This window comes from Poeciliopsis prolifica, unplaced genomic scaffold (genome assembly GCF_027474105.1).
Source record: "Poeciliopsis prolifica strain line A6 unplaced genomic scaffold, Auburn_PproV2 SCAFFOLD035, whole genome shotgun sequence".
NCBI classification, from domain to species: domain Eukaryota; kingdom Metazoa; phylum Chordata; class Actinopteri; order Cyprinodontiformes; family Poeciliidae; genus Poeciliopsis; species Poeciliopsis prolifica.
The window spans coordinates 711,777-728,294 of NW_026562410.1; the positions used below are offsets into that span (position 1 = coordinate 711,777).

Genomic DNA, 16,518 nt, shown 5'->3' on the forward strand with positions numbered 1-16,518 from the left:
GCTTATCACACACTTCCTACAAGGAATCACAAGAATATGTGGCTTCCTGTTAGAGGTTCAAACAAGATGTAAACATAACAGCTTTTATCTGGGGGCTGGGAGAAAACCTCTAGTAGACGATGAAAAAGATTATGCATAAGTAAATGCATAAATAAAGGAGCATACATATGATGATGGAGCATGCAAGAAAGACAATGTAACAAGGAGAAATTATATTAAAAAAAACTAAACTAAACAAAAAAAAACTTTCATTTAGGTATCCCCAAATATGAAACATACAACCCCAAAACATGTTCTATAGCCTAAAAAGGCTCACGTCAGCGTATTTATTGTACTCATAAATTAGTTTTGGCAGACTTCTAGTGAGAAAATCAACAATATTATCTTGGTTTAACAGGCTGCAGCTCATATATAATTTAGCAAAGATGGTTGACATAAACTCATTTGATATAAGAACTTCTGATAATTTATATCTCCATGAATCACTGAATATTCTAATGAATAAAATCAAGATAAATAAATATTTTTTGGCATTTATTGCTAAAAATCTTATATTGCTAAAAGGGGCCATAGGAAATGCCTTGTTGCTGAAATGTGCTATACAAATAAAATTTGATTGAAATAAATAAATAGGAGCACACTGCCTCACTTACAATTGTGAAATGCAATTAAACAGTCTTGGCTTAGAACCATAATGAGGATTGGCCAAATGAGGTCGATTTAATGGTTGTGATACTTAAAGAAAGGCATTTAGCATTACTGTGTTTTTAATGTGCTTTTACCTGAAGCAGAATTATGCAAACATGAAGACGCAAATCAGGAAAAATGTTTTAACCATTTACCAGAACCCCAGTGTGAAAACTGTGGAGGTATATGCATTTTTCCCACTCTGCCGACGCTACATGAACGCAAACACGAATCCGCCTTATTTACGCACTCCTCTCCGGTACGTGAAGGCAGCACCATGGCCTGCTGCAGCCGGTGAGGTCTCCGCAGCTTTTCGGCATCGGCTTTCGGCTCATATTTCACTGGCTGCAGACGTCGTCAACGGGACAGGTGTCCGTCCAAATGACCGGGCCTTTCACGGGAGCGAGTTGTTTTATTTAAAAGCTCTCAGCAGCTGTGAAATCACAATGAAGCTCCGGCTCTGCTGTCGGCAGAGCCGCACTTCACCGCCACCCAGCAAGAAGAGCAATAACAACTGCAGCTAGTGTCCCGGGTGGCTTCCTACGTTTTTCATTATGATATTTTAAGAACCATTTGCTGCCGCGGGTTCCCTTTTTTTTTTCTTTTTCTTTTTTTATCTACTGACCGAGTGAAAAGCAACGACAGCCGGAGCGGTAGGAGTCACTGCGTCGCGAGGAGGAGCGTCCACCTCTGAGGGTTATTAAAGCGCAGCAGAGGCAGACAGGGACTCTGCGCCCAGACCGAGAGGAGGCAACATGTTTGAGCCCAAGGGAATCCTTTTTGTCCTGCTCGATTTAGTCTGCCTAATTCTAGGTATGTGTTTAAACATTTCATTCACTGCTGCGGGCTGTTTGCTGCCCTGTTAATGATCTAAGCTGATTTGTGTGTGTGTGTGTGGCTTTAATCCTTCCTTTGGGGCATTTTAACAGCTTCCTATTTGTGAAAGGAGCGGTGAATGTCCAGGACTGTGTTTATATATAAGCCACTTAACAAGTAACATTTTTATATCCTCTGCTATATATTTTTTTTAGTGTTGCAAAAGACCTTTGAGCTTGTTAGGTGCTTGTAAACTTGTAACAACTGCTCATGATTTTTTTGTTGGTTTTTTTCTGTCTGTATAATATTGAGTCGCAGTCTGGGCCTGTCCGAGGTTTTAGTCACATTTGCGCATAATTAGAGACACAGTCAGCTGCTGACCTGGGAAGAAAGAACTTGACTTTACACCACATGTCTACAAATGTGTAAATTGTACATGTGTTTAGGCATGCTTGAAATTTATGTGAATAGCTTAAGCCAGCTTCCATCATTATTTAGTTGCAATAGAAAGTGGCAGGGGGATGCAGTATTTTACCTGCTGGACACCCCCTGCCTGTTGCTGCACAAAGCCAGTCAGCTGGCTGAAAATGCTGCCTCCATGCAGTCTTTGTTCAGGCAGCACTGTTTAAAATATGCAGTTAGAAAGAGGGATGTTTGTAATCAGCTGAATAAATAGGCTGACGAGCCTAAAAACTGCTCCTGTGCTTTAACTGTATGTATGGAGAAAAAGGGAAGAAAACAAAACAGAAGTTTAATATTTTTGTGCTGGTTTTGAAAATGAGTGAAGTAATTAGCTTATGTCTAAACATTTTTGTAAATGTAATTATTGTACCTTTGGTGAAGTTGATCACACCAGCTCATGTTTATATTATAGTTATAATTATTGTTATTATTTTTATTTTAAAAGTCATTGTTTGCATTCTATAAATGTTTTTAGAAAAGTCAGTGAGTATTTGATTTTACGTTCTGGGTTCCTTTAATTCAACTCATTGCCTCGGGCTCACATAGGTAATGAGTGTCATGGCTAACAGGTAAAACAAAAACACATTCTTTGACTTTTTATCATGTAACATTGTCCATTTCCTTTGAGTCCGTAACATGTTGCTTGTTGGGCTTCACCTTCTAAAAATAACCTGAGTAGTTTATCTACTCAAATGTCGATTTTTTTCTTTCTACATTTTCTTAGAATAAATAACTCAAAACTGGGTCAGCTGCAGAAATACATTATTACCTGATCCAAAAATTTTTTGAATTCACTATTTACTTAAACAACAATATATATGCTGTTTTATAATTCTCACACTCCTATCCATAAAAATGAGCGTGTTTAATGAACTCTTACCTAACTTTAAGTTAATGATCAAAATAAAAATAAAAAAACACGGCAAATATAAAAGGAAACCCTGGAGTTCTGTAATTGGGCTTCACCCAAATTAATTTCTGATGAGGTTCTAGTTTGACCTCAGACCGGCCCTGATTACAATTATGCTTTTTAGTTGAATGTTTCCATGAACCGACTTTTGAACTCACATGGGAAACTTCTGAGCCTTCGCAGTGTACGGTCGTATGATTTAAAAGCGCTCACGTGAATTTCCTGACATTAAAAGAATGGGAAGCTCAGATGCTGTGATGAGTCATGTCTCTCTACCTTAGAGTGGAAAACATCTTCACTCACCAAGCCACAAGGTTCCTAGCTTTGGGTCTTGCATGAGCACCTATGCTAATTATAATGTAGAAGCAGCGTCACACGGATCAAGACAAAAATGCTGTGGGATTGTCAGTCAGGTTTTCTAGACTGAAGTGTTCATAGGACTGAACTGTTTCACTTATTCAGAGTTAGATATTCTCTCTCTATTATGTCTCCATCAGTGACTGATTTGCTGTATTACTTTTATCACATTGCTCTCTTTATCTTGATTTGAAACTGTTTAGTTGTTTTTTAAGGCAGACTTAAGCCTTATCCAAAAACTAAACATAGGAATAAGTTTCACAGAGTATCACAACCTTGTCTAAAAATACCACACTTTCATGGTATTTAAAAAAAAACCCCAATGGCCTAAATATTTTTTTTCTTTTGCTGCTGAAATAATATAACCCGTATTATAAAACTTTTTTTTATTTTTATTGATGTGTACTTATTGATACACAGACACATGATGAGTAAGAGGAAAAAGTGAGTGTGCTGCTAGTGACTGTCGGTGTGAGTCAGCTTTTTAATGAGCTCATAACAGTGATTAAAATATGTTATAAATCACTGTTTAAATTCTGCTTCACTCAGAGGCAATGGGCTCAGACTTAAACTTGGTGTCAATTAAAGCAGTGGGTGGTTTGAATCTTAATATCAACAAATGACTGCAGAGGTGAGAGGCTTTAGCAAAATCTAGAATAACCGCCTGGTGAATTTCCAAGAGCAGATTTTGCTGTTTACAGGGTGAGCTAACACTGGAAGTCTAATGTAGATATTTAATGGTTATCTTGTGGGGGTACTGTGGTAAATAAAAAAAAGGGGTAGAACCATGTAGCTCTAGTACAAACATATTGCTTTACTGAACTTTCAAAACAATGTTGCCCTAACATGAGATTGTTAGCTCATACTACAATGTCATCCAAATTGTGGCCTAAATCTTTTTTAATAGAAAACACAAAAAAAAAAAAAAATAGTTGAGAAAAGTGATTGCGGCTTTTAAGATGACTTGTTTGTACAGCCTAAATAATAAAAACTATTTAGGCTCTACAAACAGTATACAAACTGAATTTCAACTGAGGAAGTTATTAAAACCATGATCCAACCAGTCTCTCCCTAAAGGGCAATAAAGTTTAGACTTTCAAATTTGACCCACGGCTGATCTGCCACAAAGTTATTGATAATCCTTCCAGTAAAATGAGCACTGAGTGAGAGCCAAGCCAGCTGCATGAGCTGAACTGTGTCTGCTAATTGGATTCATCTTCCAAGGAGACGAGATTATTAAATTGTAACCAGGGTCTTTGGGAATTTGTCTTGAGATTGGGGCTGGAGTCTGCAGTCACATGCACTGCATGAGTATTTAATGAGCAAATTATATGAATGCAGAGGGACAAGACAAAGCTCTATATTTATTCTACCCCTGGTAGAGATGAGTAAAAAGCCTTGAAATGAATTTATCTTATAGTCTAATAGCATAATCGCACACAACTGATTTTTATTTAATCATATTATAAAACGAAATAAGCTTACCTTGGCGATGCAGATGATGCACAGCTCTAGATTACAATCTCACCACGTGACTATGAACCAATTCAAGCGTTGAGCAGATGTTAAAAACAAATCAATGTATGGATGTGCCATACCTTTCTCCAGCTGAATAAATAAGAGGAATGACATTCAAGAATTGGCACACACCTTCATCTATTGCAGCTGAAAACTGCAAAACAGAGTTCCTTCAAATCAAGGTTAAAACCCAACTGTTAAGAGTTGCCTTCATTTAATAATAACCTATTTAGTTTGTATTCCAACCTTTTATTGTTTGCCTTGCTTAATAATATCCTGTTACCCTTAAATATAAACATGATGTGGCACAGAGGCCTGTTTGTTTCAGTGACTCTTTAAAATCATAAAGATAAGAGAACATGCTATGCAAGTAAAGCAGATGTATTTATACATGTCTTTACTGGGGGGTCCAAATAATTTGTAGTCAATGTTTCAGAGAAGACAGCTTGTCCTGTTTGAGTCTACATTGCTAAAATAATGTTCTTAATGAAGTTACTCTAGAAGGAAGTGAACCAGTGTGGAAGGATGTCCAGTAACTGTTGAGTTGTGAGATTAAACTGTTTAAACTATTATTAGTTGCAACTTCTCCGTTGTGACTCAGGTCTTGGAGCATTTCTGTACCACCGTTTTTTAATGTCTCCAGCTGCTGCGGCCATCACAGCTTCACAGGCTGCAGAAGCAGTAGAATAGTTTCATGTGATGTGTTTTTTATGTTATCTTGCCGGCGGCTTGCTTGTTGATGTGGGCCGCAGCTCAACAATCGACTTGGTTTCCGCTTGAATGAGGGGAACAACGCTTTCTTGCAGCACAATGGGTTAAACAGGCCAAACAGCCAGACAGATGACAGCAGCATTCCCCACAGACTTTGCACTGTCGAAACCAATTAGCATGATCTTTTTATCTTTATGGTATTCTATGTGTAGGGAATGTTAAGTTATTTCACACTAAACAAAAACATCTCAGTTCTTTCATCAAAAAAAAGGACAGCTTAGAGGAAGTGGATTTGTGTGGCTTTTGGAATTGGATTTGTGAGTTTCCTGCTTCCCTTGAACGCTGCTGAGTATCTGACTGACCGCATTAATGTGCATTTTTGTGATTTCAGACTTCAAACACTCTTTTCATCAGGAATAAATCTACTGAAGAAACAAGATGGAATTGAACAATCTATTGGTTTTGGGTTTCCAACGCCCAAAAATGTTTATCCTTCTGTTACATAAACGGTTCCCACCTCTCTAGATGACATAATCAAGCTCTGTAGTTAATGTTAATCCACGTTCTAATGTGTATTGAGGGTTTTTGGCATAAAATTCTGCCTGAAATCAGTTTCTTAAAAGACGCTTTGTGGATTTTTAAACAGTTTGACACAATTTGAATTAAAACTGTATATAGAAACATCCATATTTCTTTCAGATAAAACAAATGTCTGTGGGAATGGAGAAAATGAGTATGATGTATATGAGTATAATGTGCATTAGACCAAGCTGTTTATGCTTTTTTAAGCTCTAAGACAATCACAAATAGTGATACATTGCTGCAGGTATTTGCATTATTGCACTTGTTTTGATACTAATATCACTCGGGATGCACCAATTTGAGACGATATCTGATGTTAATATATCTGTTACAGCGGATATCATATCTACAGATATCATATGCAACTCCCTTGATACTGCTGTATCATTGCCATATGCCAAAAATAAATACCAAATGCCTGTTCTTTGCTCCTTCCACAAAACATTCACAAACTGCAACTAGAAGGAAATAAACATGGGTTGTTAATATCAGCCCAGTGTCTCTGATCAGATCAATACCAATATGTAAAGAACTGGCTGACATGCCATTACCAATGTTATCGCCAATAAATGGTCCATCCCTAAATACTATTACTGGCTTCTATTTTGAAATAATCTCTAATGATATTTTTTTTTCTTTAAGATTTTATTTTGTAAACCTCTGACTTCTTCCTGTGTTAACTAGTCCTGATCTCTCCTTCCATAGGGGCTCTACCTCTGGCAATCTTTAACCTGGGTAAGATCCGCCCTTATCAAAGGGGCTTTTTCTGTAGCGATGACAGCATCAAGTACCCTTTCCACTCCAGCACAGTCACCTCCACGGTGCTCTACTCTGTGGGGCTCTGCCTGCCCATTAGCTCTGTAAGTAGTTGAGTTTCTCATGGTAGCTAGTTGCAGGGCTTGCATGTTGACTAGTCAAACACAAGCGTAACACACGTCCAAGGAGTGCCGAGGCCGGTGTCTCAGGTAAAACAAATGCGGTGGTTTTTCATCCACGCCCACAGTGAGAAGCTCTCATTTCGTTCGTTAACGGCTACACTTCGTTCTGGTTTAGCAAGTCAAAGCATCGGCGTTGAGAGAGGATTGTCAGAGCTGATAAAGCTGCACATTAGCGAGCACTTCGCAGCTTCTGATGTACTGATGGATAAGTAGTGAAGGAGGATGTCCACTTAAAAACATCAAATAAGGAAATAAAATGAAACTAATCTAAATAATATGTTCAATTATTTATTGAAGGAAAGCAAACAATCTCTGAGTCTGAACATGGAGGACACCAACAGACTCCAGGCTTTACACATGCACTGTTATTTGATCTTTCCATTGCTGTTATTCAGTCTGACAAACATGCAGGCAGCTGGAATGCATCTCTGGACCATTTGGTTCTGGAGTCTATAATGGGAGCTGGAAGCGTGCTTGCTACTTGTTAATATATGTACCAAAGTCTCATTTGTATGTTGTTACTGTCTTGCTTCTTCAGGAACTTATGGTGTGTTTTGACTGTATGCTGAAACTTTCTTACTCTGCAAATTAATTTGGCTCAACCTGTGCTTTTTTAAGTAAAATGCAGTATATATTAACTCTCATGCTTCAGCAGATCGCAAAGGACTGCTTGGTTCCAAGATTTGCTAAGATATTGTATTTTAAGTACCATGCAGACAAATTCTTCATGGCAGTAGTATTTTTCATCCTTTTGGAAAGACTTTAATTGACTTTATGCCCACAGTGGATCACACAGAATGATTGAAAGAGAAAATAAGGAAAAGATTCAGAAAATGTAGGTTGATAGAGATCCAAACTATTATCATAATACCAGCAATCTAAAAACATAAACAAAGAAAAATCTTCTGCAACTATCGGTATAAGTTACTCTTGTGTAATATCACAGTGCCTTATCACTGTAATATTGAACCAGGTTGACTTATTTGCCCTCCAAAAAAGAACTGGCAGTAACCCCTTAAAGAAGTTAAAAGAAAATATGAGTTTTAAATAAATTAATACTGGGAGAGAAGCGTAATGTGTTGAATATTTGATCAGTTGGAAAAGTTTTCCTCCTTCCAATCATCCGGTTTAGGGGAGTTTTTTTTTTTTTGACTAAATCTCTAACTTTGTTCTCTGATTTGGCTCTGGTTATTACACCGGGATAAGTGGGAATAACCCAGGATGTTTGCTGGTTACTGGTAAAGTCAAAACACACCTTTAAAGTGTCCTTATGTGTAAAAGTTGAACTTGTGGGGAGAGTTGTGGGGGGTAGGCAGAATGAGGGGTTGAAGAAACTTGCATCTCCACGATCAGTTCTTAGGGAGAGGAAATTTCCATACACAGAGAGACTCAGAGGATTCCAGGCAGTCATGATTGTTTGGCCTGACCCCTGCTTCTCAGAGGAGAATGCAGCGGAGTTGCTCTTGGTAGTGATGATTTGTAACCTCATAAGAAATGCCATTTTTCTTTTGATTATGTTTGGGACTAACCTTCACTCTTTATTAACATGTAACTATCTTTTAACCATTAACAATGTTCCTGAAAAGCTGGGGAAGACACTTCCTGCAGGGGGTTGCTTCATTTCCTGGGACCTTCTCATCGGACTGCGGTGTTTGGCTTTACAAAGGGATTCGCTGTTGCATGATGGGAATTTGTCCGGACGCCCTCTTATAACTCATATTGTCTTCTTCTCTCATTGCTTCTTTGCCAGCGGGACTCCCATTTGCAATACTCAATTTGCTGCACAGGCCTTTCCGCCGAGGCTTTTTCTGTAATGACGATACGATCAAGTACCCCTATAAAGAGGACACCATTTCCTATCAGTTGTTAGGAGCTGTTATGATTCCCGTCACAATACTCATTGTAAGTGTTTTTTTTGTTGTTTTTTTTACCTGCTAACAGTTCCCCTCTGTGCCTCTTTTTAACAGCTCTTCCTGCCCTTTGATTCTTCCTCCTCAATATGTTGGTTGAGTTTTTTTGTGTTTCTGCTAAAATAATTTCTCTACATTGCATGTGCGTCCTGATTCGCTAACAGAAAACGCTATTAATCAAGCTTTTTTTTTTAAAAAAAGTGATCTTGTTAAAGCTCTTAAGATGACACAAAAAGAGGTTTGCATAGGACTTATTTTAAGATGGATGCATCCTGAATAAAAAAGGCAGATGGAAAGATCACTTTAAATCTGAGAACTAATTTCATTCTATTGTAGAAAGAAAGTCAAAAAAATATCCAAAGTGAAATATCCACAAATATCAGCTGCAGTTTGTGCTGTTCCAGGATCAGTGTTAAGTGGAACGGCTCACTAGGTCGGGTATTATTTTAAGCTTTTGTTGTTGGCCTCTTATCTGTCAGGTTTTTATAAAGCACGATCACTGCTGTCTCTTTCAAGTTCAATAACAGAAGCATGTGAGCCACATCCTCCCCCACCGTTATTGGCACCCCTTAAAATACCAAATCTTTTTATTCCAGCAGCATGCTCTCACACACAAACGCACGCAAAATAGAAAAAAATGCACCCTGGAGAACAACATCCCACGTTAGGAAATAACTTTTTATTTTAAAGAAAATACCCAGCATCACAGATGCTATAAAATAAAATTAGAACTATTTTGTTGAACTACAACTCACTTTTTTTAAAAGTTAAACAGCGCATCAAAGAATGTTTAATTATCTATTTATAATTTCATCTCATCCTGTTGTATAGATGTGACACACCAGCCCGTTTTTGTGAACTGGAAAAACAGGAAACCATGTTATTCAATTGAACTCGCCATTTTTGTGTGTGACTGTATTAAGTATGGCTGATTTTTCTTACTCATCTCCCAAAGGGGTGCCAATTATGAAATATAAGGTACTACAGGCCAATTCACTTTGAGAAACAGATAACTAAATAATATGTTTGTTAAGTGGACATCTTCCTGGGACAAATATATTTTATTTTAATTTTTAATCTGCAATGTGGAGAAACTGACCTTTAATGTCTTTACATTATGTCTTCTCCAGTTGGTGTAGCAAACAGAAAAACCAAAAGCAACAAATACAAAACAAGCTTTTTAGTTTACTTAAAATAAGAAGATATTCTGACTTTGAAACTTCATCTGTATGCTCAGCTGTAATGTTCTTTGCTTGCTTTTTGTGCATAGGCGTGAAAAAATATCTTCTTTTCTAGTTCTTGATAAAAAATACAAATTCTTTCAGTAATGCAACATCAAAAATATCAGTAATTTTATCAACTTCATGACAATTATTTACAAGATGAAACTTTCTTTTTTTTGCTCTTTCTTAAAATTTGATTTTACTTCTTTTTACTTTTTTGGCATTTCTTTTAAGCTAAGCTCTAACTTATTCCTCTCCTTCCTTTGCAGATCGTCTTTGGCGAGTGCCTTTTAGTTTATCTAAAGCGCATCGAATCCAAATCAACGTTCGGCAACTATGTTGCCTGTGTTTACAAAGCCGTCGGTACCTTCGTCTTTGGTGCCGGCATGAGCCAGTCTCTGACGGACATCGCAAAGTATTCGATCGGCCGGCTCAGGCCGCACTTTCTTGATGTGTGCAAACCGGACTGGAAACTCATCAACTGCTCGGCAGGCGTATACATCGAAAACTTCAACTGCACTGGAGATCCGAAGATGGTCAACGAAGGCAGGTACGTATCTGATCAAAATACATCGGCATTCAGATCTTCAGCTTTTTATTTGCTGGAGGATGTACAGTGACATTAAAAAGCAGGTTGTTTCTAAAAGAGGAAGTGTGTTTTAGAACATCCCAGTTAAAATTAGAGAAAGAGGAAAAACATTGGCCAAATTTCACAGTTGTATAAAGAATTGAATGACTATTGAAAAAATACAAAATTCTCCCCAATGTATGATAACCAGAATATTCATAATGAAGGGGAAAGATACGACTAGCAGGTCTACAAGTTACTGAAAATAAAAGTTATCCTTTTCTCCTCTTGTTCCTTGTAAATGTAATGATTACAAGTCTCTACTTGCAGCTTCAAGTGTGAAATCATTCAGAGGGTAATCTGGGTTTGTGTAATTTGTAAATTGAACTCTGAAGGAGTAAAATCAAAATCTCCAAATCCTAACACTTTAATTTGTTTTGGAAATACAAAAAGAAAAGGTTACACAGACACATTGTCAACCATCTGGGCATAATAAACCAAAACAGGTTGAGCAGTATATGCTAAACTTATAAAACAAGTGGGAATAAAATGAGCTGAATTCACTCAGCTCAGATCTGCAGGGTTGGAATATTTTCATCTAAATTTCATAAAAAATGTTTTTTTAAAAATGTCAATTATCAGAATTATTGTTATTAAAGATTCAAATAAATATAAAATGAAAATATGACACATTTTTATAAGCAGATGACCTTTACAGTAAGAGGTGGAAACCAGTTGGAATATGATGAATACGAAAACTGATGGTTGCACTGATGGCACAGGAATGTAAAGCTTGTTTTTATGAAGCTTTTCCATGTCTGTTATCTGCTCCGAGCAGCAGGAAGAACGATGGGAGGAGAGGATTTCCTCTCCTCATTCGAATGTAGATGAAACCACAGAGGACTGCTGAGGGTGGAGAGTTTATTCTGGGATGCGAGGAAAATTCTGCTCTCTTTTATAGCCAAGCAGCCTTTGTACTTTCCAGGTTCACCTTATGTTTCTTAAACCTTCTGCTTTTTTTGTCCTTTAGCTGCTTTCGCATGTGCCCACTGGTTTTCCTTGTCACCTACGGTAAATCTACAAGGGTGCGGCGCATATTTGTTGCTGTTTTTCAGTAGTCTGTTTGTTCTTTTTTTAAATGTAGTGTGACGGCAGTGCAAGAGAGGGATCCACTGATTGGAGAGCAGATTTCCTGTGCTTTTAAGATTAATGTTGGGACCCAGATTTCCAGATGCTTCATCCGGGCATTTAGGACGGCCGGCCAGACACTAATAGGTCCAATAAAGTGCAGCAGAACAAGAAAGAGTGCTGGTCAGGGCGGCCTGCTCAGCTTCATCTTACAGTAACATGACTCTTGATCTACCAGGAAAAACAAATCCTCTGTCTCGGAGGGCACAGACATTTGTTTGCAAGGTGCATCATGGGAAGAAACCTCTTCTTGGAGCACAGTGACTAAGCACATGCTTTCTGGGAATGTACAAATTAGCAGTAAAATGGACGTGTCACTGTTGTTGATGACACTGCTTTGTTATAGAGTGTGATAAGTATACATTTCTGAAAATGTTCAGTTTACCACAATGAATGTGTGGTTTGATTTTTTTTTTAGCTCTCTTTGTCTTTGGTAAGAATGCATGGAGACATTGATGACACCAAGTGCAGAGCAGTCTTTCAAGAAAACCTGTTAGTTTCATATTTGTAAGGAAAATGGAAGTAAAATATTCCAGAAATGAAATAGTTTTACTTTTATCTCTGAGATAAAATGGTTTCGTGATTTTCCCGGTAGATAGCCTCAGTTTGCACGATGCAGGAGTGACAGCAGAAAGCCGAACTTTCACTCATTTTTCCGTCTTTTTGAGTTATGAGCTGAACGTTGTCGCTGAGTTTTCTTTAAATGCACCGCAGGTTTCTTATTAGGTTGCGCACCGCACTCGGTCTGCATCACACACACAGCTGTGAAATGACAACTGTGTTTCAAACAGGAAGAAACAAAGGCAAAGGGTAAAGTTAGTATGAGCAGCTCTATGTAACCTCAACATCCCCCCTCAGTTATCATTTCTCTGAAATGTTTACGAACAAAAGCCCACTGCAGCAGTGCATGTTTGCACAGCTTCTCATTTGGTTGGACAGATTACACTCACCAGTCCCATTTTTGAGTCATGCTTCTGTCTTTCTGTTGCAGGCTGTCCTTTTATTCTGGCCACTCGTCGTTCTCCATGTACTGCATGCTGTTCCTCGCTGTAAGTACTTCCCTTGGATATGTTTTTAATAACTTTGTCTAATTCCTGATTTCAATGTTGTGCATTAAAACTTTAAGCAGAATCCAGGATTAACTTGAACAACCAGATGCAGTTTACATCTCCTCAATCAGTCACAGCTCAGTTTGATTTCTAGTTGTCAATTGTTATGGGTCAAAATAAATTGCAGCGAAAGAAATCAGTTCAGTTTAGTTCAGTTCAAATGGAAATATTTGCATTTTGTGGGAATAGGGCTATATTTTCAAGATAACATCTGTTTAACTCCTTCTAAGCATGCTGATTTGTTTTATTTTAAAGATATCAAAAAAGAAAAAGAAAAAAAGCCCAAAACAATCAGTCCTCCGTGTTCAACCTAAAGACTATTAACAATTTAGTGCTACTGAAAGTGAGATTGGGAGATGGTGAAGCTTTCACAATGACAAGATCTTCATTGTTTAGTTAGTTCTGTGGTTTTTCTACTTCTTGATTTAATCTGAAGGGAATGTCCCTAACAGGCTTCTCAAGAGTTATGAGACATTAAGCATCTATTGCAGTTTTTCATAGTCTTTGTTGGTGGACAGGTATTGATAAATAAATTATATAGAGAGCTTTAAAGAACTTTATAGTTTTATTCTTCAATAAAACATCTTATCTTTAATATTGCAATCAGACAGTTGCTGCTTTTGAGACTAGGTAAGACTCTGACTGCTTATTAGTACTTCCCAGAGTCTCAAGCCTGATCTGTTCCACACAGATTAGATTTTTTTTCCACATTAGAAAAAAAAAAAACTCTATCCGGACACTAAGTTAATTACGTAGATAAACGTTTTTTCTGGACTTATTGTTGTTGGATGAACATTACAGCTTGAACCCTCCTTTGTTTTAAAGCTGCAGGCTCGGTGTTCCTCGCTATTTAAAGGAATTTCATAAAAATGTTGTTAGGATCCAGTCAGATTCTCCACAACACAAACAGGATCTATTATTTGGTGTCTGCATTGAGTCAGATTTTTCTGATATTTACAGGCAAGTTGAGTCTGATGTTTCTGTTTATGGTCTTGCTGTAGTTTTACCCAAATATGGCAGGTGTTGATATTTATTCACATTTAAGCCACAATGTTTACATGTCAGATTCCTGTACCTTATGAACAGTCTCGGTAGCACCCTGCTGCGATCGTCCAGAGCTGGTTTTACTGCCAATCCCTGTTAAACTTTATGAGCTGCTGATTCATTCAATACTTTCAGATAAAAATAGACCTGGGGACAAAGTCTAAGCATTAATGCAATAAGCTCCTTTCTCCTGTGTGGGGTGGAAGCTCACTTATGGAAAGCACTAGCCTTTGGTCAGCATTTACGTCAGTAAAATGTAGCAGGAAGGAACACAAAAACGCAGACCTGGACAAAGTTTGGACCTTGTGTCCTTGACACAAAGCCATTTGAGGGCGAGCAAATTATTCAACTCTTCTGGTTTATAATTGGATTAAACATGTCTGTTAGGCAAGAGATTATTCTGCTGAACATGAGGCAGTTATCACATTTAGAAAGATTCATTTTTCATTGACATACTGATTATGCCAATCAATAGTTATTGACGTAACTACTTGATTTTCTTTGTTTTATGTCTCACTGACATGTCTCTAGCCACTCACTTCCTCTGCAGAAATCTAATTTGGGTCGTTAGTGTTGTCTGCAACAAACATGAATCACCGCTCTGTGTTCCACAGCTCTATCTGCAGGCGCGGCTTCAGGTCCAGTGGGCGCGGCTGCTCAGACCAACCCTCCAGTTCTTCCTGATCGCTGCCGCGGTGTACACTGGCCTGTCAAGGGTCTCCGATTACAAACATCACTGGAGTGACGTGCTGACAGGGATGCTGCAGGGCGCAGTCATGGCTCTGCTGGTGGTACGTGCTGCAGTCATCTAGTCATTAAATATTTAACCTCCAGCTGCATTTAAGTTGACTTCCAATTGTATTCACACTCCTAGAGGTTTTTTTTTTATGTTAAACTTTTAATTTGGAGATTTAATGCCATGAATGTGCAAAGTTGTGGGGGAGGAGTTATTTTCAATGAAAACCTGTTAGAGACTTCAAGATGTGAGACTAGGGCAGAGGATTCACCTTTAGATTGAATAACAGTCCAAAGGTTTGTTATCCAACCCCCAGAATGCAGGAGCGACAGTGTAGATCAGTGTTTAGAATGGTCCAGTCAAAGTTCAGTTGTAAATCCAATTTAAAATCTGTAGCAAGACCTAAAACTTGCTGTTCAGATGCTCTGCATGAAATCTAACTGGACATGAACAGATTAGAAGAAAAATAATTAAAAATGTTGAGGTAAAGATTTCAGTTTCTACATACGCATACAAGATTTGCTGTGGAAACTCCCTATGAAGATAATTTTCAATTATTTTATCTCCATTTCAAAATGACACACATCATTGTGTAGGTCTGCATAAAATAAACATTTAAAGTCCCTGTGACAAAATGTAGATATGAAAAGTTCTGCATTGTATAAATCTTTTTTTATTATTATTATTTCCAATTCCTGCAGGTCTTCTTCATATCAGACTTTTTCAAAACAACAGAGTGCCGTAAAGAGACGGACATCCCTCACACAACGCTGCAGGAGACCCCCACAAACGGGAATCACTTTGAGAGTCCCAACTAAGTTAAGTGGAGCTACACTAAGAGTCCTCTCCTTCCACGCCCAGAATTCCAGCTTCGAAGCCTTTAATCCCGAGCAAATCCCCCATTCAATACGCTGCATGGACGTCTAGTTTGAACTACCTGATTGTTCCTCGGGTAATCTGAACTCTGAGAACCACACATGGCCTCTTTGAATTTCACACTTTAGGCTATTTCATGCTTGTTTACCAGTGCTTTGTAAAAAAAGATTGTGAAAAATATCGAGATGTAGATCACAAACTGAAGATTGAAACATGAGGTGGATCTATTAAGTGCGATCTCCTGAAGCGGAGGGAAACCCGCATGCACCAAAAGGATCTGACCACTGCTGGGAGGAAGGGCGCGTTGGAAACCTGTGAATGTAATCCTGCTTAGTGCTTTTCCTGAACTGCAGTCAGCATGGTCATGGATCTGATTTAGGATCAGTTTTATCTCTCCAGTAGTGAATGAATGAAAAGGGTTAACAGAGGATGAAGCTGACCCTAAGCCAGAGAACAGCGCTGCTGCACATCCAGACTGCTGCTGTCTAACCTGATATCATAAACCAAGTGTTTGTTTTGTGGCTTTGGGTTAGCGTGATGCACAGCTGACTGCTGAGTCCTGTGTTGCCTTGTACTGGACTGCTGTGGCTGCTATTACAGCTCCCTGTGGATCTTATGTAAAACAAATACACAACAATGTGCTTTTGTATAAGCTGTATGTAAACAAATCACCATACAGACCTTTTATTAAAAAACAAAAAAACAATGTTATAATTATGTACAAATGTCTAAAATAAGGACAAATAAAGCCATCTAACTCACAAACATTAACTCAAATGATGCATGTGTTTGATGTATGAATTCAATAAAAACCTGAATGTACAATGTTTTCTGACCAATAAGTTGCCTCTAATTCAAAATAAATCTTTAATCAAGATGCAAT

The 16,518-nt window shown here is 38.0% G+C and overlaps 1 protein-coding gene across 2 annotated transcripts; it reads left to right on the top strand.

The window, feature by feature from the left end:
- The first annotated feature begins 968 nt into the window (after window positions 1–968).
- On the top strand, window positions 969–16,462 carry plpp1a (phospholipid phosphatase 1a). 2 transcript variants are annotated; one of them, XM_055052537.1, is made up of 6 exons: window positions 969–1,500; window positions 6,749–6,903; window positions 10,384–10,664; window positions 12,862–12,919; window positions 14,638–14,814; window positions 15,461–16,462. In XM_055052537.1, the coding sequence occupies exons 1-6, from the start codon at window positions 1,443–1,445 to the stop codon at window positions 15,575–15,577; spliced, it is 846 nt and encodes a 281-aa protein (XP_054908512.1). In that variant the 5' UTR covers window positions 969–1,442; the 3' UTR covers window positions 15,578–16,462. The 2 variants fall into 2 exon arrangements, with proteins under 2 accessions (XP_054908512.1, XP_054908513.1); XM_055052538.1 differs by lacking the exon at window positions 6,749–6,903 and adding an exon at window positions 8,732–8,883.
- Window positions 16,463–16,518: the final 56 nt, after the last annotated feature.

Bases quoted from the DNA above. Each gene is read 5' to 3' on its own strand.
- plpp1a (XM_055052537.1), top strand. From the start codon at position 1,443: ATGTTTGAGCCCAAGGGAATCCTTTTTGTCCTGCTCGATTTAGTCTGC. The intron at 1,501-6,748 runs GTATGTGTTTAA...CTCCTTCCATAG, and splicing joins TTTAGTCTGCCTAATTCTAG to GGGCTCTACCTCTGGCAATC. The intron at 10,665-12,861 runs GTACGTATCTGA...TTTCTGTTGCAG, and splicing joins AAGATGGTCAACGAAGGCAG to GCTGTCCTTTTATTCTGGCC.